This window comes from Chelonia mydas, chromosome 10 (genome assembly GCF_015237465.2).
Source record: "Chelonia mydas isolate rCheMyd1 chromosome 10, rCheMyd1.pri.v2, whole genome shotgun sequence".
In the NCBI taxonomy this organism is placed as follows: domain Eukaryota; kingdom Metazoa; phylum Chordata; order Testudines; family Cheloniidae; genus Chelonia; species Chelonia mydas.
Genome location: NC_051250.2, coordinates 71,822,510 through 71,843,730, shown reverse-complemented (window position 1 = coordinate 71,843,730; position 21,221 = coordinate 71,822,510). Strand labels below are relative to the sequence as shown.

Below are 21,221 nucleotides of genomic sequence, written 5' to 3'. Positions count from 1 at the left end.
CAATACCCACGAAACTTATGTTGAACAGAAGAGAGATTTGTCTTGTCCAGTTGGGCGCCAAAGAAAACAGTTCTAGAACCCTACCCTCAGCTGGATAGGTTTTGCAGGAGGAAACCCAGCTGGGGCGAGGGAGGGGCAAACAAGAGGAAATTCTCAGGCTTTTCAATTTCCCATCATAACGACTAGCAATATCCCTCCTTACTGAAGATGACAACAGTGATCCAGCATGAGCTTCTGGCAAGTTGTCTGAACACCCATCACTTGGGCAAAGCTCAGGTGGCCCCTGCTATTGAAGAACCTCCTAAGCAAGGCTCCACACTGATTTTTGTCTTAGGCAAAACGTACCATTGTTTGATTTCATCCTCTTTTTTCTTGAAGTTCTCTAGTTTTTTCAGGCCCTTCACCTTCTGCTGCTGCAGGGACTCTTCACTCTCCCACGTGCTGTGAATGTACGACCAGCTCTTCCACTTGATCAAGTATTGAACCTCTCCCTCATCCTTTTCAGGGTCAAAGTCAGCGCTGGGGTTGCCGTTGGCCTCAGTCTCATACACAGTGGTAGAAGCACCAGTGGCTGAAAAAAAAAAGTTGCAAATTAAATTGGTTTGCAATTGGTGCTTTTGTTAGCCAGGCACTGAAATAAACTGAACAGAGTTGAAGCAGGGAGTTGTTTTTCTAGCTAGTGCGTCTTTTATGGCAGCACATCCCACAGAACATCCCACAGAGCCCCTGATCCTACTACCACCATACAGAAGTATCTCTCAACACAAAATGCTCCTTAGAAATTTTTTTTTTTTTTTAAGTACATCAGAAACAGGAAGCCTGCCGAACAATCAGTGGGGCCACTGGACGATTGAGGTGCTAAAGAAGCACTCAAGGAAGACAAGGCCATTGTGGAGAAGTTAAATGAATTCTTCCCATCGGTCTTCACTGCAGAGGAGGTGAGGGAGATTCCCACTCCTGAGCCATTCTTTTTAGGTGACAAATCTGAGGAACTGTCTCAGACTGAGGTGTCAAAAGAGGAGGTTTTGGAATAAATTGATTATATTAAACCAGGGATTCTCAAACTGGGGGTCGGGACCCCTCAGGGGGTCCCAAGATTATTACATGAGGGGTCCTGAGCTGTCTGTCTCCACCCCAAACCCTGCTTTGCCTTCAGCATTTATAATGGTGTTAAATATATTAAAAAGTGTTTTTTATTCATAAGGGGTGGGGGGGGGGGGTCGCACTCAGAAGCTTGGTATGTGAAAGGGGTCACCAGTACAAAAGTTTGAGAACCACTGTATTAAACAGTAATAAGTTGCCAGGACCAGATGATATTCACGCAGGAGTTCTGAAGGAACTCAAATATGAAACTGCAGAACAACTAACTGTGGTATGTAACCAACTGCTTAAAATCAGCCTCTGTACCAGATGATGGAGGATAGCTAAAGTAACGCCAGTCTTTTTAAAAGGCTCCAGGGGCAATCCTGGCAATTAGAGGCCGGTAAGCCTAACTTCAGTACCATGCAAATTGATTGAAACCATAGTAAAGAACAGAATTATCAGACACCCAGATGAACACAATGTGTTTGGGAAGCATCAACACAACTTTTGTAAAGGGAAATAAATCATGCCTCACCAATCTACTAGAATTCTTTGAGGGGGGCCAACAAACACATGGAGAAGGAAATTTAAAAATCCTTCTCCAGTAGTGGAAACCCAAACACTTCAGCAGCATTACACCAGTGCAGGAGAACCAGAGCATGGATGTGACTAGACCCAGAATCCTAGTGTGACTCTCAAAGCTACACACCTCCTTTCTTTCCAACCCTGATGTCCATGACTTTCTCAATGGTCTCGCTGTTGTCCTGCTGTTCGTCGGCCCCTTCCCCGGTCATCTCAATCAGGTCATCGGAATCCGTCTCAAAATCATCATCTTCTTTGTAACTGTGCAAGACCAAATACCAAGCTGATAAAAAGCTCTCGTCTTTCCTTAAATCTAAAGCCATACGCACACAGCATGGCATGGCACAGGCAAGCCCCTCCAGCATTTATGTTGGGTCTGACTGTGGAATACATTGCTCGAGTTTCTCAGATAAGCCATTCAGCTTGGCTAAAAGTTTACTCTCTACCTCTTAAAAAAACACGGATAGTTATACAAGATCAGACCAGTGGTTCATCTAGTTCAGTCTCCTGCCTCTGACAGTAGCAGCTGCTTCAGGAGGTAAAAACCCCTGCAGTCAGCAATTATGGAATAACCTGCTTACGGGGAATGTTTCTTTCTATCCCTCACTGGTGAGAGGCTGATCTATTCCCTGAAGCATGAGAATAATAATATGCTGACTGCTTCAATAGGTGTCCACCAGATGCTGGGAACCCGTATCTCATCTTTTACAAGCTTTTAGCTACTGACAAGTATCTGCATCTGGTAATTTTGCATCCATTTCTGTTAATACTTTGCACTTCTATAGCATCTTTACTCTGATCTCAAAGCATCTTAGAAACATTAACTAAACCACCCAAAACCCATCTGAGGTAGTAAGCAAGTACTGTATGCTTTATAGTAAATGGATACAATGAGCTATCGAGAGGTTAAATGACCAAGAACCAGATCCTGTAAAGAGAACCCAACACAAGAGACAGTGGAGTTCCACGCAGCGTAGAGGTTTGCCTGCAGGGTACTCCTTGCCTTGCTCCAAATCACACAGCAAGTCTGACATTAACCAGGTATCCTGACTTCTAAGCCCCAACTCTGATGACTACGTAACTCAAAACCCCTGCAGTACCTGACATTTTTAGCCGCTCTGCGCCGGGTTTGCCTTTTGGGAGTCTCATCGTCTTCATCATCATCTTCATCTTCAGACGAGTCTTGTTTCTTTCTCCTCTTACCACGCTGGGGCTTGTGGGGCTTTTTAACACTGGCTTTGACCACTGCTCTAAAATGAGTATTGATAAAAAGATATAATACAGTGCATTGTACACAAGGAGTGCATTTCAGCAGGCCTTCGCAGTCCACAAGGAAGTGTATATCCCAAACATTAAATGCCTAAAGCCTGAATCGCCTCTCATGTACACCAGTGTAAATCAGGAACAACTCCACTAACATCAGTAGAGTTACACCAATGTATACCAGTTTCACATGAGGGGAGAATCAGGCCACAGAACAAGTGAGAACAACAACGAGGGAAAAGATCAGTATGGGCATGTAGACAATGCCCTCTCCATTCAGGGCAGGACTGGTCCCTTCTGCATATTAGCCAGTCATTTAATAAATTACGCAGAGGATGAGGTTTCCAACCACTTCCCCCAGGAGGCTATTGCACACTTTGGCTGACTGTTAATTTGTCCCTTGGCTGCTCCCAGAACACACACCTGCTCCCACAGCAATTTCCTATGGAATGTCACTTACTGGGTACCTTTAAAAGCATTGGAAGTTAAAGAGACATACAATATAAAAGGGAAAGTAAAGTCAATCCCTCCTCACCTTCTCAGGACTGGTCTCCTGGCTTTAACTTTCTTCTGTTCTGGTTCACTTTCTGCACTGGAGCCTTGCTCCGCACCGTTTTCATCCTCCTCTTCCCCAGAAGCCTCCCTTTTCCATTTACCTCTAGGGACAAAAACAGAAGTCAGGAGGGATACTGGAACTTCAACACCATTGGCTGGCTAAACAAAGATTCAAGTCCTCAGGTTTAAATGCCAACACATGAGCTCCAGGACACAGAAAGTTCAACACTGGAACTGCAATATAATCACTTGTTCAGCACTGGTAATGAGGGAAAGCACCTGCGTTTCATGTTGCGATTCCCTACTTCTAGCCCTATACCTCAATCACCGAGACTTTACCCAATCTAGTTATGCATTTTCTAAAGTCAAAGCAATGCTGGAAACATAGTAATATGGTACATTTAATAGAGCTGCCATTTCTTACAGCTTGAAATGTAAGCACTCCATTTTATTTTTAATATTTATTTATGCATTCTGAGCTTATCTGGGGAACCCTAAGAGTGGTTTCTAGGACTACTGCCTACATATTTCGGAAAAGCATTGGCTTTGGAATAGTGAGTGTGGTCTACGTCAGTGGTTCTCAACTAGGGATCCGAGGCCCCCTGGGGGGTCGTGAGCAGGTTTCAGGGGGTCTGCCAAGCAGGGCTGGCATTAGACTTGCTGGGGTCCAGGGCAGAAAGCCGAAGCCCCACCTCATGGGGCTGAAGCCTGAGTAACTTAGCTGCATGGGGCCCCCTGTGGCATGGGATCCCGGGCAGCTGTCCGGCTTGCTTCCCCTTAACACTGGTCCTGGCTTTTATATGCAGAAAAACAGCTGTGGCACAAGTGGGCCGTGGAATTTTTATAGCGCGCTGGGGGAGGCAGGCTCAGGAAGGAAAAGGCTGAGAACCCCTGGTCTACGTTACGGCACATTCACATATATATTCTAGGTTCTCATAGAACCTTATTCTGTTGCTCCTTATTGTATCAGGTCACACACAAATTATTTAAAACTCTAGATGCTTAAAGATTTTTAAGAGCATAAGAAAAGGAACTAGATTTTGTGTGCTTTCACAAGGATGAAATTCTCTTTTTATTGGGAAGACAAGCCTGTAGGAACATGTTGAATGGAAAAGGTGACATTACACGAATGTAAAGGAATACCGTCAAGCAGATGGGGGGTGGGGTTATTTTACAACATGAGAGCTCTCCAGAAGTTTATTTTATTTTATAAGAGAATAATATAAAACCTAATATGAAGACCAAAAAAACCATGCAAATATCTCTAATCAAAATTATTTTTTTAGGGGCTCAGGACTTAAGTTTTCTTTCCAGTGCTGGAAACCTGAAAAACATTACCATTAAACTAGTGCATGAAAGAGCCAAAAGAGGTGAAACCAACTAGCAGCAGAAAGCGAAGCTAACCAGCTCCCTGCTGAAGCTGAGTAAAGCGCAAAAAAGTAAACAAACAGATTTATAAATGGCAGGTTGTTTTACAAGTTGTTTCAGGTTTTATAATTTGAAGTGTTATTAATGAAAACCGATTACATGATTTTTATGTATGTTTATCTTTACAGTGTCCCTCAAACATAGCTGAATGCCAACTGTCTGTTAAAATTTAGAATAAAACCTTAACAATTCAAAACCCTCTCCATAGAGACTTACGGTTTTCTCATTTGCTTCTGGCCTCTTCTTTTTGGGCTTTCATTTTCAGATTCACTACTTGCCTTTAATTAAAAGAAAAAATCAGGTTGTAGACTTCACTCCATATTCTTTCCTTTAAGAAGCCACTGAAACACACACATGGTCTAAGCTTGAAAGCAGCCCAAGGACTATCCCTTGCTGCAATGCTAGTATTAAAACGTGACACTGTTGTGCAACCATACCACTTAATAAAGGTGACCAGCTACCCAACACCATTAACTTTGGATTCTGTAGACAGTGGTCACAAGGTTAGTGCAATTGCTTTCAGAGGATGAGGGATTACAAATGCAACTCAGAAGAAAGGGTCAAAAGCTCTAGGGTAACATGCATCTTGCAGTTCTGGAGCCTCCGGAAGGGACAGGCTACAAACCACCTACGACTAATGATCAACTTCGAGCGACAACCAATGCCTGCGTACTTAGTGGTGGCAGCTGCAAGGTTCACATTACACCTACTCTCCAAAGCGTACATTTGCTTCTAACTTACTTCAGGGTGCACTTCAAATGGCAAGTTTAATCTATGAAGTCATGCACTGCTAGGGTCCTAGAGATCACATGCGCTGTAGAAGAAAGATGATAGGCCGCGATGCTTTTGCGAAGAGTTCCTAGATTTGAAGGCTGAAAATCATTCCTAGTATGTGAGAGTGGGGGTGGAAGGGTATGACCCGGTGTTCTTTGGTCAGTCAGAGCCAGATCTTGCTCTCTTTCAGGGCCCAGCGTAAGGTACATCTATTGTTTCAGGCTTTTGACTGAAGACATGTTGGTGGAGAACATGTTTACAGTGTTGTCAGCGCTCATGGTTTTATCACGTGCCTCATGACAGCTGGTGTTTTTCTTGAAGGCCTAGCTCCTGGAGCCATGCAATTACATGAGAATCTTAAGCTACATGAAAATATTCCTATTTTCATTTTAAAAAAAAAGTTTCTAGCCCACCCTAGTGTTTGCAGAGAAAAACCTGGAAAATGTGACCCTGGCATGTCTTAAAGCTACAAAAACAAGACAGCAATGAGAAAGAACCCTTTCTTAAGAAAAAAAAAAATCTCATGAGTTTTTGGGGCCTGACTCACGATTTCTGAACATCTGGGGTTGGCAAAATTGTGTTTAGTTCCATTCACAGGGCAGGTCACTGATCATTACAACTTGAGTGTTTTGTTATTTAAAATTATGAATGTGAACTAAGTGTCTGATGGGCACATTTTACGAATGTAAAAACAGTACAGTTAAGTTAAAACCATGAAGTTCTAAGTTCTTAGTCCTCCAGTTCCCAGACAGAACCAAGAAATCTTGTATGGGAGAAAAATAAAGGGAAGAAACTTTCTTTAAAAAGGTTATTCTCTCCACTAGAATCATGTGTCTGTACTTTATTGTTCTCTACTCCCTCAACAAGACAGTAATTGGATGATTGAGGAAAAAGCTGCATTCATGCTTCTTAATCTGCACGCTCCAATACCCTGAAATCAAGTCATTCCTCCTGATTAGCTCTTAGCTCGAGATGTATTACAGCAGTAGTCAGACAATACTTTTTTACCAAGGTGTCATTAACTCAGAGGTAATGTAAAAAAAGACAACCGATTCACGCACCAAACCCTATTTTATTTAACATGGTCCAGTCATATAAGCAGGTTATCAGATACAGGGCACTCCCACATGAGCAAACCGCCCTGTCTAGTGCACTTGACACACACATATAAAACACAATGCACCCATATCAGTGTGAGGGGGGGAAAAACACAGAATCCAATGAGAAATTTCTCAAGATCATATTAGAATTACAGAAAGAGATGCAAAGATTATTTGTTCTACGCATTTTGCTGATTTGTAATCTTCCTTTGGAAACTGCTTTTTGCTGCAATATATAGACATGTCACAACTGACCATCGCTTTGGTTTGTCATTCAGAAAGGGCCGCTTCAAGCTGGGGCTGTAATTCCCAGCTCCAGGAGACAGACCCACAACCAGCTTTGATCAAGCTAGCATGCTACAGATACAATATATCCTCGGCAGCACGAGCAGTGGGAAGGCGCTAGACACCACAAGAACATGCCTAGCATCTCAGACAGAGTGGCTGGCCCCACCCACCACCACAGCAACCCGATCGTTAACCATGCTAATTCGAGCAGAGCTAGTGCAGGTATGTCTCCTCAAGCGGGGAATTACACCCCAAGCTCAAAGTGCTGACACACCCAAAGATGGTGTCCACTGTTCGTATGCTGGCACTCCGATTTGCACCACCCACCCAACCATACCGTACCTTATCACAAGCTCTTGAGGATTAAGCCTTCCAGTGCAATAATTTTTTAAAACCTCCCGGGAGAGAATACCCAGCAAAGATATTTTCTCTACCTTCCCCTCTGAAACACGGATTTGGCCTCCATTATTTGGTTTGGGGAAGGCATAAGGGGATATTAATATTCCAGGTATACCCAATTTGGTGTACTATTTCTCATACCACAACCTGAGAGCATATCACAACCTGAGAGCTAATACTGCGCAGGCTGGAACCTGCAAGGGGTTGAATCCTCCAGGGAGGTGTGAGCACCTGCAGCCCAGTGCATGATCCAGCCCGATGTCACAATGCAGGGAACAACCAAACAAAGCTTACATCTCAGTGACATTAATACAAGAACTTTGTGAAACAGCGTAAGCTGGAATGTTCATTCAGGAGACAGCTCATGGACGCTGGAGATTGCACCCCTCACTTCCGCTTTCTTCCTATTCCTTTACTTCAATCTTTTTCCATCTTCCCTCTCATTGGTTTCTTTTCTTATTTGCACTGTATCCAACTGTTGAAAAACTCTCCCTATGATCTGAGACAGTTTTATCTGTGACAATATTTTGTAGTGAACTTGTGTTTATGAATCCATGCATTGTGCCATCTGACTCCGATCAACATAAAATTAAAAATAAAAAAAACAATCTGGTAAATCAGGCTGATAAACATGATGAACCATATCACTGCAAAAAAGTTTAAGCAGAATCCACCATGGATTTCAGTCCTGTCATTGCAGGAAAATGTATGAACCACTACTAGATATCGATTCTCTATTATTTTGCCAAGAATAAGGCTTGGTTAAAAAACTTCTATAGGATGCATTCCTGCCCTTCATTAGCGATCTTTCCTTCTCACTCAACTATTTAAAGTATGCTGTAATTCTCCCCTTCCCTGCCCCCTGTTTGGGATCCTTTTCAAGCAACGGTTTTATCCCTTTCCTCACCACATCTATTTTTTTGCTTCGTCTTTTGATAAAACATGAATAAAATGGGCTAAGTTTATTCGGTCAAACTCTCACCACAGGAATTTGGGTTAGAAAAGGATCCAGTTTGGAAGAGAACAACAATACCATTTTGTTGCACACACTCTTTCTAAGGGTATGTCTTCACTACCAATGTTAAAGTTCTGCCGTGGCTGTGTAGTCGGCTGTAACAACAAAAAACCCCACCCCCACGAGGGGAGTAGCTTCCATAAGCACATCCCTCACCCTCTAATTCTGCTAACTCCCCATTTGCTTCAGGAGACAGTTAGAACAGTTAGACAGTTGTGGTCGATAGAGACCTTCCTGACAGCCCACAGAATAAAATACTTAGAACCAAGCAGCCTGGCATGGCCCATGACAGAGTCTTTGGCTCACCTCACAGTATTAAAAAGTTTAAGAATCACTATGGTAGATCAGGTAACTACTGCAGATCATGTTTTAGGTGGTAATTTCTTCTAGACAAGGATTTATTCATTTTGGGTCTTGTACTGGCCCAAGCACGCTGTAACAACTTAATAAGGAATGAACACCAATAATGCTCTCTACAGCTGATCATCATTCAGGCTTCCTACACCCCCTGGGTTCTTAAACCATCTAGCTTTGCTGCAGTTGTCCTTTTATGCTGCTCTCAAAATGCTGAGGAATCCAGATTGATGAAAAGGTTAGTTATTTCCTGCTTGATGGAATATCCCACTAGATAGTAACAGGAGTATCTGAAACTTAAAAACTAAAATAAGTAAGAGAATTAATAAAGTAATCAATTTCTTGAATTGTTTTTTAAAATAAAGCAATATATGTTGTGTGGTAGAACAAGAGTCCTCTCTTTCATTATATGGGTGCTAAGAGTGCTCAGCTTTGCAGGCTCCTAACCATTCCAATCATGAGACAACTTTCTTATCGCAAAAGAGTTATGCCCATTAGCCCATACTGATTTACTGAATGCCTTAGAATATTTTCAAAGGGCAACCGCTGTGAAATTTCCACTTCCCACGAGTATGACTTACTGTTGTTCTGTTAAATACCAAGAGAATTAATAGGTGAGCATGGTTCTTCCTGCACACTGTCACACAGTTTCAAAAGTCTCTAGTTCCTGGATGTTTTACTAAAAGTCTCGCAAAGATGTTTAACAAACATATAAATCTTGTCTTTCACTTCCTGATCTTTCTAGCCCAGGTCAGTGTTACCATTTCTGATGGCAGTCTCAGCAGAGAGACCTATGACTGAATGGTCCCTAGAGACTGAACTGTCCTCTCAATCAGATAAGTCATCTGCTGAAAGAACGTGAACCTGCAATGATGCCTGATCAATGCTTTTCACTAAAGCCACACCAACGTTTTAGGAAAGAAGGCAGATAAAAAGCTCCTTTATATTGTGATGGAAACCCCAAACAGCAAGTGGGCAGAGCACATCATTGATGATGGGTTTGACCCCGCAAGGTAACCACCACCCACAATGTGCAGAGCACCCTGAGCTCCCAGTGACTTCAGTAGGAGACTACAATGCTCAGCACCATGCAGGATCAAGCCATAAATAAACTATCCTCCCCATCCCCCCTTAACCTTTTTGTCTCCAAAATCAAGACTTTTGATCTCCTCCTCATTGTGAGGCCCCGACGCTGTGCTAGTGACCAAGTCACACCCTCCATCAGACTCTGCTGCAGATGGGAGTCGCCCTACAGGAACCAGTTGGCCCTGCTTTGAGGGGAAGGTATGGATTTGTATTTGATTGGGATTCTTTTAGTGGGGTTTCGTGGGAGGGCGGCTGAAGGTTTTGGGTTTTTTTGTTTTTTACAATATTGTGTGGTATAGCAAAGTTTTTATATCTTGGATTTTTTTTTTTTAAAAACTGTACCTTATATAGTAAGGAATTAAAGATATCGGAAAAGAAAACAACATTTGCAAAACCACGTAATATTGTAAAACAAAAAAGGATGGGACTTACCTGAGCCCCCTACAGGGCACTCTGGTCTGCAGCGGAGATCTGTGATGGGTGTGACATCACCAGCATAGTGCATGCTGGGGGCATCGCACAGAGAGGCAGCCAGCGAGTCTGGACTTTGCGGAACTTGAAAAGGAAAACAAAAGCTAAGTCAATTATGTGCTAAATGCCCTTCTTACCTCCTGCTGCTGCTATTCGGGGCATTCAGCAGTCTGGAATTTTCTGAGTTTAGTTGCATGGTGCAGATCACATGATCCAGTGGATAAAGTACCAAACTAGGAGTCAGGAGATCTGGAGTCTATTCCCTGACGCACTGTATGACAGTGAAGGTAATTTAGGCCAAAATTTTCAAACCTTGGTACCTAGTTGTTAGGTGTCTAAACCCATATATAAGCACCTACCCCTAAAGTGGCCTGATTTTCAGAAGATTCCAAAAGGAGCAACAGGTGCCTTGCCCCTCAAAAAAAAAATCACGCTGCTCACTTTAGGGCCCTTAACTTTGAACATTTCAGCCTGAACCTCTCTGTGTTTCAGTTTCCCCATCTGTAAAACAGGGAGAATGATGCTTAGCCTCCTTGGAGATCTGCAGATGAAAAGCACTGTGTAGACAGAAACAAGCACAGCAGCTAATTTCTCCATTTCTGTAGTATGTTTTGATGTCTGGAATCATTTAAAGTTCTGGCTGCCAGACTCTAACAAACTCATCTTTCATTGTCCCTCGCATTAAATTCAAATGTAAGATTTTCCCCAATACGGGGGGGGGGGAAGGAAAGAAGAAGTGATGGTTCATAAAGCTGAACTCTCACACACAAACACACTAATCACTGCGATCCACTCGAGGACATAGAGCAAAGACTGTTTTATTGCTGTAAGGTGTTTCTGGGAAGTTTCCTTTATGTTTTTTACACGGACTCCCTCTCTCTGATCCACGTTTCTACAACAGAGCATGACTTGCATTAGGCCCCACTCCAGCAATCAGATCCATGCATGGAGACCTCAATGGCCTTGCAGAGTCCAGTGACTCCACAAGCCTCTGTCCAAGTGGATTGGACTGCAGGATTGGGACCTTCATTTGCAAAATCCAGCTTCCACAAATCTGCCTTGAACTCAGGGTTTAAAAGGTGACACAGATCAGAACTGCCTTTGTTCTTTTGTGGTTTTTGTTTTTTTTTTTTATTTTAAATATTCCCTCATCTCATCTTTTTTTTTTTTCTTACCTCTTCTTTTATATTAAATCGCGATGGTTCTTGTCTGCTTCGGTTTGATCTCCTAACCCCATAAACATCAGGATATTCTTCCCACATCTGCAAAATAAACAGACCATCAGAAGGCCTGCTTCACCCCAATTATTGCTATCATTTTAGATATGTTTAAGAGTGAACTTCTGATGAATCAGTATGGCACCGGTACGGGGCTTTTGGTGGGAGGGATGATTAGGTAAGTTATGGAAACTTATGAAACATGACTGAAAGGATCATGGATCATTTTTGATTATATGCCTAGCAATGTTTTATAACATGTTTAATTTCAGCAGTCTCCCACTATATTTATTATACTGAGTTGTCCCTCCCACAGCTACAAAAAAACTTCAAGGTTTATTTATGCTGTAGAAGGACAGGTATTTGAATACCCGGTCTCTCCAAGTGTCCCTGTTGGAATACAAAAGAGGAACCAAAGAACGAACAACTCTGCATTTTCATATGAACAAACTGAGCTATTTATTTCAGCTAGAGAGACTAAAAGCTTTTTAAAATTCCCCATTCCATTTACATTAGACTTCTGACAATGCTCAGTACTTCTCCCCATGCAAGAGGCTCTACAGCAGAGGTCCCGAAACTGTGGGGGCAGGGAGGAACATTGGGGGGGGAGGGGCGTGCAGCAGGGACCAGACTAGCCACCATGAGGGGTGAGGAGGGAGCGCCACCCAGCCCCGCTTCGGCCCTACCCCCAGCCATGACCCTGGCTCCCAGCCCCCAACTGCATCTCTCTTCTCGCCCCAACCCTCAGCTGCAGCCCCAAACTCTGCCTCCTTACCCTGCCGCCCCACTCTTGGCCCCCAAAGGGAGGAGGCACCAACAGGTGTAAGGGGGGACATGACCTTGAAAAATTTGGGGACCACTACTCTACAGGCTCAAAAGGTCAAATCTCTCTGACCAGAAGCACCTGCCCCAATTTCTCCCCTAGGGAAAACCCCATTGGGCTAAATGAACAGCTCAATGACATATGGGTCACCTCAGCTATCCTGAAAGCCCAGTAGATCAGTGTATATTTGTATTCCAAAGATGCCAAATGGATCTTGCAGGGCCCAGGGAGAAGAACTCCTGCAGAGCTAGGAATTCCACCCACTCTTGCAGGTCTGTGCTAATGGAATTCAGCTGGACTTCTGATTGCCTGACAGCAGGTGACCTTCATTATCCTGACAGCTCAACACAGCATTTATAGAGTACTGACTGCCTCTAAACCCCCTCTATAGCTTTTAACTGAGTTTGTAAACAGCTAGTAACATGGTTGGCTCTGGACACAGCTTGTATCACACATAATGTGGTTAACTATAGCAGCTAACGGTGTATTGCGCTTGCCAGAGGCCTAAGCTATCAAATTGTCTTCCTGTAACCAGTGTGAAACACTGGGTTTTTGCAATGTAGATGGGATCCCCCAACCGTGCCTGCATAACTATTTGGCCAGTCCCTCCTCTCAGCATTCTGTGACATAGGATGTCCTCTAACCCATATAGTGCTGGTGCTATTCTGTGCACATATCCTCCAAGGTACTCTATCCATTATAAAGTCAGATGGCATACCTGCCCACATCTTCCCGGAACGCACTGTGGCTAGACACTGTTACTGGTACAGGTAGTGCTCCAAGAACCATGTTGCTGTAACCATGTCAAATAAGAGTTTTGCAAACTGCTTACAAAAGTATGGTCTGTTATACTTGTGCGGCCAGGCCCTTTGGAGGAGAAAGGAGACAACTACAACCTGAGGGAAGGTGTAGGTACAGATATGTGGATGACATGGGACACTAATATTGGTGAGTAAGTTCCCTCTAAGCAGCGCGGCCCTGCAGCAGCCTATTAAGCAACACACAGGCACTCAGGGCTGCAGAGGGGAGAGAGCCTCTCCCCCAGTCCCAGACCTGCCTCCATATTGGTGCACATAAAATTCTGCACATGCGTGGGAAAAATTAGTGGGAACACTGTTGGTGAGACACCTGAAGCCAGAATGGACAGAGACAAACCTCAAGAATTAGTAATTTGTAAATGATCTCATCACCTGGGCTTACATGCTCCTGCTGAGTCTAATCTGGCAACCCCTTATTGCCCCTATGAGACTTTATCTCCATTTTATGGGTCTTCTAAAGATATTCGCCTCCATCCCACAAGTATCCTTAAAAGCACTAGCAAGAGAAGGATATCTAAATATACTAACAGGTACAGAAGTGACACCTGGGATGAACGCATGATGAAGGCAGGACTGTCACCAGCACGGGGTTCTGGTACATTTACAAGTGGTTATAAAGAAACACTATAAAGGAGAGGTTTCTTGTAGAAAATATACCTCTTGGACATACACATACCCAGAAATAAATCAGAAGCCTGTTAATCACTTTCCTATTGATACAAAAAAAACAAAGGAAAAAAATCCCATTCAAATCTTTCTCTCTTAAATTGAAAGGTTTTCAGAGCAGGGACCGACTCCCCCATCTGTTTGCACAGCGCCAACACAATGGGGCCCAATTCTGATTGACGTCTCACTGGTCATAGCTGTAAGGCGAATACGGTATGATAAAAATTCATTGCACTGGTTAGTCCAGTGGATGTAATTCCAATAGCCCCAAACAGCTACACCCAGCAGAGGCAGGAAGCAAAATGTCCTCTGTTACAGGAATTAAGGAAGATGGGCACTTTTCTCATTTGAAAGTCCCCCAACCTGTTACATGTCTTGTGTATGTTATTTAGAATCCTGCATATGGATCTGTTTTTTCTCAGGTATGTTTTGATGTTCATCTTCTAGAGATGTGCTGCTAAGAGTCCATAAAGGAAGAGACATAACTTCCTTTGGCCCCCACTAAACAACAATAAAACAGAAAGTTAAGTTTTGTGTTACTGTTACTGCCTTAAAAAATACATCCATCCTTGACACTCTTAACATGCGAGGCTTAACTAAAACCCGAGCAGGCAGCATAATGGTTCTCAGGCAGCTGAGATGGAACATCCATTGTGAGCAATTAAAATTCACTGTTTTTCTCCCTGCAGGCACTTGAAGAGTTTAGGCTTCAGGCACCATGCTTCCCCAAGACCTAGCAAACAAAGTAGCTTTCTCCAAGAACTGACTTACGTGAATGTGTTGTATTTGGACTTCGCAATCTGGGACTTCAAACCACAAATGGCAATAATCATACAGTCATACAGCACAAAATGTATAGACTAGTTAGTCTGACCTGACTCCTTTTCTGCAAGTCCGCTACATTTGCTGGGTTTCCACACCCTAAATGCAGCGGGGTATGGAGCCCCCTGGGGGGCCGCAAGCAGGTTTCAGGGGTTCCGCCAAGCAGGGCCGGCATTAGACTTGCTGGGGCCCATGGCAGAAAGCTGAAGCCCCAAGGAATGGGGCTGAAACCCAGGGCTCCGAGCCCCGCCACCCAGGGCTGAAGCTGAAGCCTGAGCAACTTAGCTTCATGGGGTCCCCTACGGTGTGGGGCCCCCCGGCTGTTGCCCTGATTGCTACCTCCTAATGCTGGTCCTGGCTTTTATATGCAGAAAAACAGTTGTTATGGGACAAGCGGGACATGGGAGTTTTTACAGCATGTTGTGGGGGCCTCAGAAATCAAAAGGTTGAGAACCCCTGCCCTAATGGACAGCCTCCCTCTTTTCCCCCAACTCACTCTCTACTGCTTTTGACTATTGAGACGGCAAATAACCAGATTATTTCTTTAAAAATAATAACCCAGATAAATCTGCTGTTTTACAGTCCTGGCTGTATCCACACCAGGATAAAAAACTTAGTCCAAGCATGAGTTCTCAACCTGGGGGTCACGACACGACACCAGGGTGAGTACACCAACAGGTGTCAGGGAGTTGCCATCCCCCACTCTTCCTATATGGCTAATGGGACAAGGACGCTGGCTACAACTGAGGGGGATCAGCTGGGAGGAGGGATGCCCAATACGGAAAAGGCTGAATACTACAGATCCAGAGGAATTAGGCAACAGGAAATCCACTTCCTTTTAGACCCACAATGATGGAATTAAAATAGTGAGCTGAAGGGAACATGGCACCCATGAATATTGGACACAGGTTCCCATCTTTGGGCATGTTCCACTAGGAAGCTTTACTACTTTTACCTACATGAGGGGGAGCCAGATGAAATAATGAAACCTTTTTACTGACAGTTCATGTCTGCCTCCTTCATTCTGTCAGTCAGCCCCGTCACTCTCTATCCCAGCCCCACAGCGTAAATCTCAAGCTGTCACACGGAATCTCCTATTTGCATACATCACACAAGCTGGATGAGATATACAGGGAGTGACTGACAAGATGACCAAAGAAGCCAGCATCAGGAGGGTGCCTTTTTCTGAGAAGGCCGGCAAAGTGGCCTGGAGGCCAACAACAGTTTTGCTAGTGTACTGCTCTCTGGTCCTTCATTCTGAGCAAGGGTTTGACAGTACCTGGTTAGGTTATATATACATGGCTAGTTAAAGTGACAGGGACAATACCTTTTTTACATCTGCTATCCTTTCCTTCTTGCTGGCTGGTTTTTCTTTGGTTTCAGGTGGGGTCTGCTGGGATTTCGAACCTGTTGACTCGCTTTCAGATTCAGATTGGCTTTCGGAGGACTCTGAGCTGCTGTTTGTCTCGCTGCCATGCTCACTGCCCTGTTCGCTCCCCTGCTCGCTTTCAGATTGGCTTGCAGAGTCGGAGCCAGAGGCCTCTTCAGATGCTGAGTGACTAATGGTAAAGAAAGAAGGAATTAATTTTAACTGCGCTACGACTGTATCCAAGGTACAATATTAGGCACATTTTTAAAAGCCTAACTAGGGGTGTAAATCCCCATGTCTAACAAGAATACTCTGCACTGCTACATTAGAGTGACATCCAGATGCAATTCCTCTCCCAGTGGAGGACACACGTTTGGTACATGAGGGAAGCAGACGGACTTCATGTCACTATCCAGTACCTACCTCCGGTCAACTAAAGCACCAAAGACAGGCTGCAGAAAGAGCAGCATCAAGGCTGCGTCAAGGAAGCGCACTCTCATTGCAAGGACTTGTTCTGCTCAGAGCAAGATGGAGCATGGCATGCAGTCTCCATGGGTCACACCAACAGATTAAAAATGAGTGGGCATGAGCTCTGGTATAGAACTCCATCTCTTTCCAATTTAGCAGCCAAATTAGGACCATACCAGATCAGACCAGTGCTCCACCTGGTCTAGTATCCCATCTCAGAGAGGGGCCAGTAACAGATGCTTCAGTGGTAATAATGAGATATGCCCCAGAAAAAGCAAGTTTAACAGTGGAGTGGTGGAAAGGCGTTTCTGTATGTGGTTGGCTGGCTGAGTTCCTGTTGAAATGGTTACATTACTGCTGCTGGGATTTCTCTTATTGTGTTATTAAAAACGTTAGGGAGCCTGGAACAGATGTCTTTTTAATCAACTCAAACAGCAAGAGGAATCCGTGTCTGCCCTAAATGGGAGCATCTGATTTTCTTAGATTCAAAAGGAACGTTCACCAGGCATGGGAGTTTAACTACAGATACCAAGTGTTTTCGTACAGTTCATTTGTATGTGATTTGTAGTGCCAGAGGTAACCAAAGGGAGAGAACAGAGGTCATGCTGGATTAAAAATCCAACAATTCACGTAATGCCACCAGAGGCCTCGCTCTGCAGTGCCCATCTCTCCTAGAACTAGTATAATTTTTATTTCCTTTCCTATTTCCCCAGCCTCTCAAACCGCAACCCAACCGAGGAAGAGAAACTCATTGCAGCACAGCAGATTATGCACATGACAGAGAGTGAAGAAGAGCAGCTAGAGTTAGCTATCATGGCATCACATCTGGCCCTACAACAAACTAAAAAGAATGTTGTTAAAATAAGAGTATAAACTCAATGGGAAAGAGACTAACTTTTGGTTCTTTGTTTGTAAACAGCCTAGAATACTGGAAGAAAAGAGTCAGCACAGTTCCAAGAGGGGAATGTAGTTTTTAATTTGTCCCCTTTTATAAAATTATAAAAGAACAAATGTATCTAGTTTTTGTCCAGATTGATTAATTTCAGCAGTATCAGTACTTTCTAAAAAGGCACAAGCAAGAATATCATAATATAATACAATGATAAAAATCACAGAAATCAATATACTTTTGCACAGTAGCTATCAATAGACAATAAAATAAAATTCATAAATCTTTCCACATATAAATAGAAAAGATTCAAATATGGAAATAAAAAGCGTTCTATTTTTAAAAGGAATTCTTTTATGAGTCCTTGTAAAAACTAGATCTCCTTCCTACAAAATACAGGTCTCCTAGCCACACTGAGACTATATCCCTAGCCAGTCGTGAATAAATACATCCCAGACAATTGACTAAGTACAGTAAATCACTACCGAAGAACAGAACTGCATTTTCTCAGAGAGCTGGCAGAGGGCAGCAGCGAAACACTGCATGAAAAACTGCTCCAGAAATTCCGCCAGTGCTTCTGGGCACTCAGCCAGACTTCCAGTCACCATTTTAGAAGATTGCTCTTCCACCATCTTATGATTTGTCCCTGCTCTTGTGACTTCTGGTTTGTTTTGTGTCTCAAAATGGAAGAATGTGAAATTAAAAGAAAAAATTAGCTATAAAGGGAAGATTTCAAAACCTGGAGGAAGAGAAATGACCAACTTCTAAGTAATGAGTAATGAGCTCATCTTTAAAGTCTGCTTTGCTGACTTCAGTTTGGCTTTAAAAGTGGAGGGAATATGAAATTCAGAAGCTGTTACCCCTTTTCCCTGCTCTGTTATAGGAGAACTGGAAAAACAAGACAAGCCACTTTGTCATTGGCCTCTCCAACACTCCCATTGCTTATGCCCCCACTTCTAATCCACACAAAAACACAACTCTTGCTAAGCTCATTTTCCATGCCTGCACTCAAAAAATGTCAAACCTCCTTGAACTTGAGGTGATGGAAAAATGGAAGCCAATGGAAGGATTCAAGTTTCTTGTCCTCACCACCTTCCAGACTCTCCCCACCTTTGCCCTTGCTTATTTATTGGCTCAGGTCTTTTCACATCGCCCCCTGCTGTAAACCCAGCCTCATTCCCCCCCCCCATTCAGTCCCCCCCACCCATTTGTCCACTTCTCTTGGAACGGCCTCACTGAATTCATTCCTAAGGCCACTCCCTCTCTTTCACTTGAAAATAGCCCACTCTAGACCCATTTACTAGCAATTAGGGCTAGTTGAATATTTTCTGCTGAAACTGATTTTTACTGAAAACCCAATTTTCCCACAAGACAACATTTTTCAAGGAAAGTACCTGCTTTCTGTGGAAATTTTCAATTTTTAGTCAAAAATCCAAACACTCAAAAACTGAAATATTTCCATTTGGACATGCTGCCAGGGTGCCTCATGGGAGCTGTAATTCCATTGCTTCATGTCCCCATTCTTTATCGGCCAAGCTCCTCAGCTGGCCTGCATCTTCCATAAATGCACCATGGCAAGGGACTCCCACGGTGAAACGCCTCCCCTCTCTAAGAGGTGACTATAGGGTGCATCATGGGAAATGCAGTCCAACCTGGGAGTGCACTCTAGAGAGGAGAATGGAAGCTTGAGGTGCCCGAACTACAACCGCCATGAGGTAAAGCTGCAGCATTTCCAAATCGAAATATTTCAACATTTGGCTGAAATATTTTTGTATTCAAATTTCCACTGAAAATCAAAATTGGGGGGAGGGAGAATCATATTTTCAAACAGCTCTACTAGCATTGGCTACAAGAAGTTAAATAACAATAATGGCTGGGTTGAGGTCCAGGTGGCATAGCTGCTATTTATTTAAACACACAAAATTACCTATTATCCCTCCCTGCAGCCCTTTATATGTCAAGGTTCTGACCTCTTCTGGGGCGGAGACCACATCTACCACACTGTGTGTAATACCATAATGCAAATAAGGATTAAGAATAGTGAAATCTCAAAATTGTCATTTCTTTAGAGAGAGGAATCAGCCATACATTTGCAGGTGTGTCTGAACATGCATATACTCTTGCTAAAAATATTGCAGCTGAGTATGTTATATTTCTTCATTTTCTAAGATTCTGGCAAGCAATTCCCTTTTTAAAAACCCCTGAAACCTGTTAGTGAAACAAAGGGCATGTGCTTGTCAATAACCACCTTAACTTTTCTTCCTAATACTTTAATTTAATCTTTTTTAATTTCATTAAAATATGAAAGTAAATTCCACAAAGTGGATCATAGCCATCTCCAACAATATCAGGAAGCAAATATACCCCAGCCAATGAGCAAACAGTATGTGCTTGGTTTCAGAGTGGTAGCCGTGTTAGTCTGTATCAGGAAAAACAACGAGGAGTCCTTGTGGCACCTTAGAGACTAAAATGTATTTGGCCATAAGCTTTCATGGGCTAAAACCCACTTCATCAGATGCAAGTATGTGCTTGTTAATCCTTAGACCTGTACACAATTGGAGATTAAAGTCCCTCTCTTCCAGTGTCTATTTTTGAGAGAGAATCTTTTTTGGATGCTAAAAATGGGCACCAGAATAAGGCGACTTTCAATTACACTAAGAAATAGCATATATCTGGAAATCACTTTGGGCCCAACCCAACACCCACTAAAGTCAAAGGACAAACATCTATTGAGCTAAGTGCGAGTTGGGTTGGCCCCTTTATGGGGAGTGTGTCTACAAATCTAGATCCACCAAGACTCAGAAAAGATGATTCCACATTTCCAAGATGTACTCCAGTCTGTAACTCTTTACTCATGAGGCAGATATTTCTGATCTGGGAAAAACTGACCCATTGCTGAAGAATAAAAGGAAATAATCTTATCTGCGTTCAAGAAAGAACTAGTTTAACAGCAACACTAGGAGCTGACTGGGTCACCTTTTCGCAAACATGCATCTTAAGAAATCTGCAAAAAAATTGTAGCAGGGGTTGGGTGTCATAATGACTGCTCTACCATTTTACAGCTGGGCAATACAACACAATTTTGTGTAGTTTTTTTTTTTTTTAAATATAAATAGCACCCCAAATTTCTTTGCATGATGTAACTAGAGAGTGAAGGTGAGGGATATGTTTTCACAGGGCCACAGAGAGGCCTCTTCCAAAAAAAACAAGGAGTTCAAAAACATACCGACCCTTGAAGTGGAGACAGGGATAGCACTCAAAGGCGGCGGCTTACTTTCCAGCATATACACAAGGGAGTCAAATTAAAGCTCCCCATACAACCTTAGTTCTAGCATTTCCTAACTTTTGAGCGGTTGACTTTACCACTTTTGGTTGGTTTTTTTAGAACAGTTTTTGCTTTTTATAAAACCTAGGAAATTACGCACAAAGTGATAAGATTCCATCACAGAAAATCAGATTGTTCGCCCTCATCAGTAGTGTTTAAACCCCAAACCACACTTCTGACCTCTTAATTTGAGCTAATGGTGTAACTGGTAGCAGCAGTAGGCTATTATCCTGACCATCCACAAAGATGTAGCAGCACACATTTTGCCAGTGGCTTACACAACTATTTGGTAGCAGTAGCAAAACACTGGGTATCAGAATTCCTGGATTCTAATCCTGATTCTGGAGAGGAATGTGGTCTAGTGGCTACAGTCAGTACAACCAGGCATAGACCTGGGGCACATGGAGCATGAAAGGCAGCGTGAGA

At 43.2% G+C, this 21,221-nt stretch overlaps 1 protein-coding gene across 10 annotated transcripts in view; it reads right to left on the bottom strand.

The window, feature by feature from the left end:
• Positions 1 to 21,221, bottom strand: part of CHD2 (chromodomain helicase DNA binding protein 2) — a 101,991-nt gene that overhangs the window by 52,049 nt on the left and 28,721 nt on the right. For 5 of the 10 annotated variants that reach the window (XM_037910136.2, XM_037910142.2, XM_037910143.2 and 2 more), the window contains 7 exons: positions 16,072 to 16,303; positions 11,574 to 11,660; positions 5,128 to 5,189; positions 3,464 to 3,586; positions 2,766 to 2,915; positions 1,793 to 1,926; positions 346 to 571 (listed from right to left, as the gene is read on the bottom strand). In XM_037910136.2, coding sequence (XP_037766064.1) covers positions 346 to 571; positions 1,793 to 1,926; positions 2,766 to 2,915; positions 3,464 to 3,586; positions 5,128 to 5,189; positions 11,574 to 11,660; positions 16,072 to 16,303 — 1,014 coding nt within the window. Of the gene's footprint in view, positions 1 to 345; positions 572 to 1,792; positions 1,927 to 2,765; positions 2,916 to 3,463; positions 3,587 to 5,127; positions 5,190 to 10,359; positions 10,483 to 11,573; positions 15,961 to 16,071; positions 16,304 to 21,221 lie in introns of those variants that run through there. The other 5 variants (XM_043523902.1, XM_037910138.2, XM_037910139.1 and 2 more) reach the window with 4 other exon arrangements.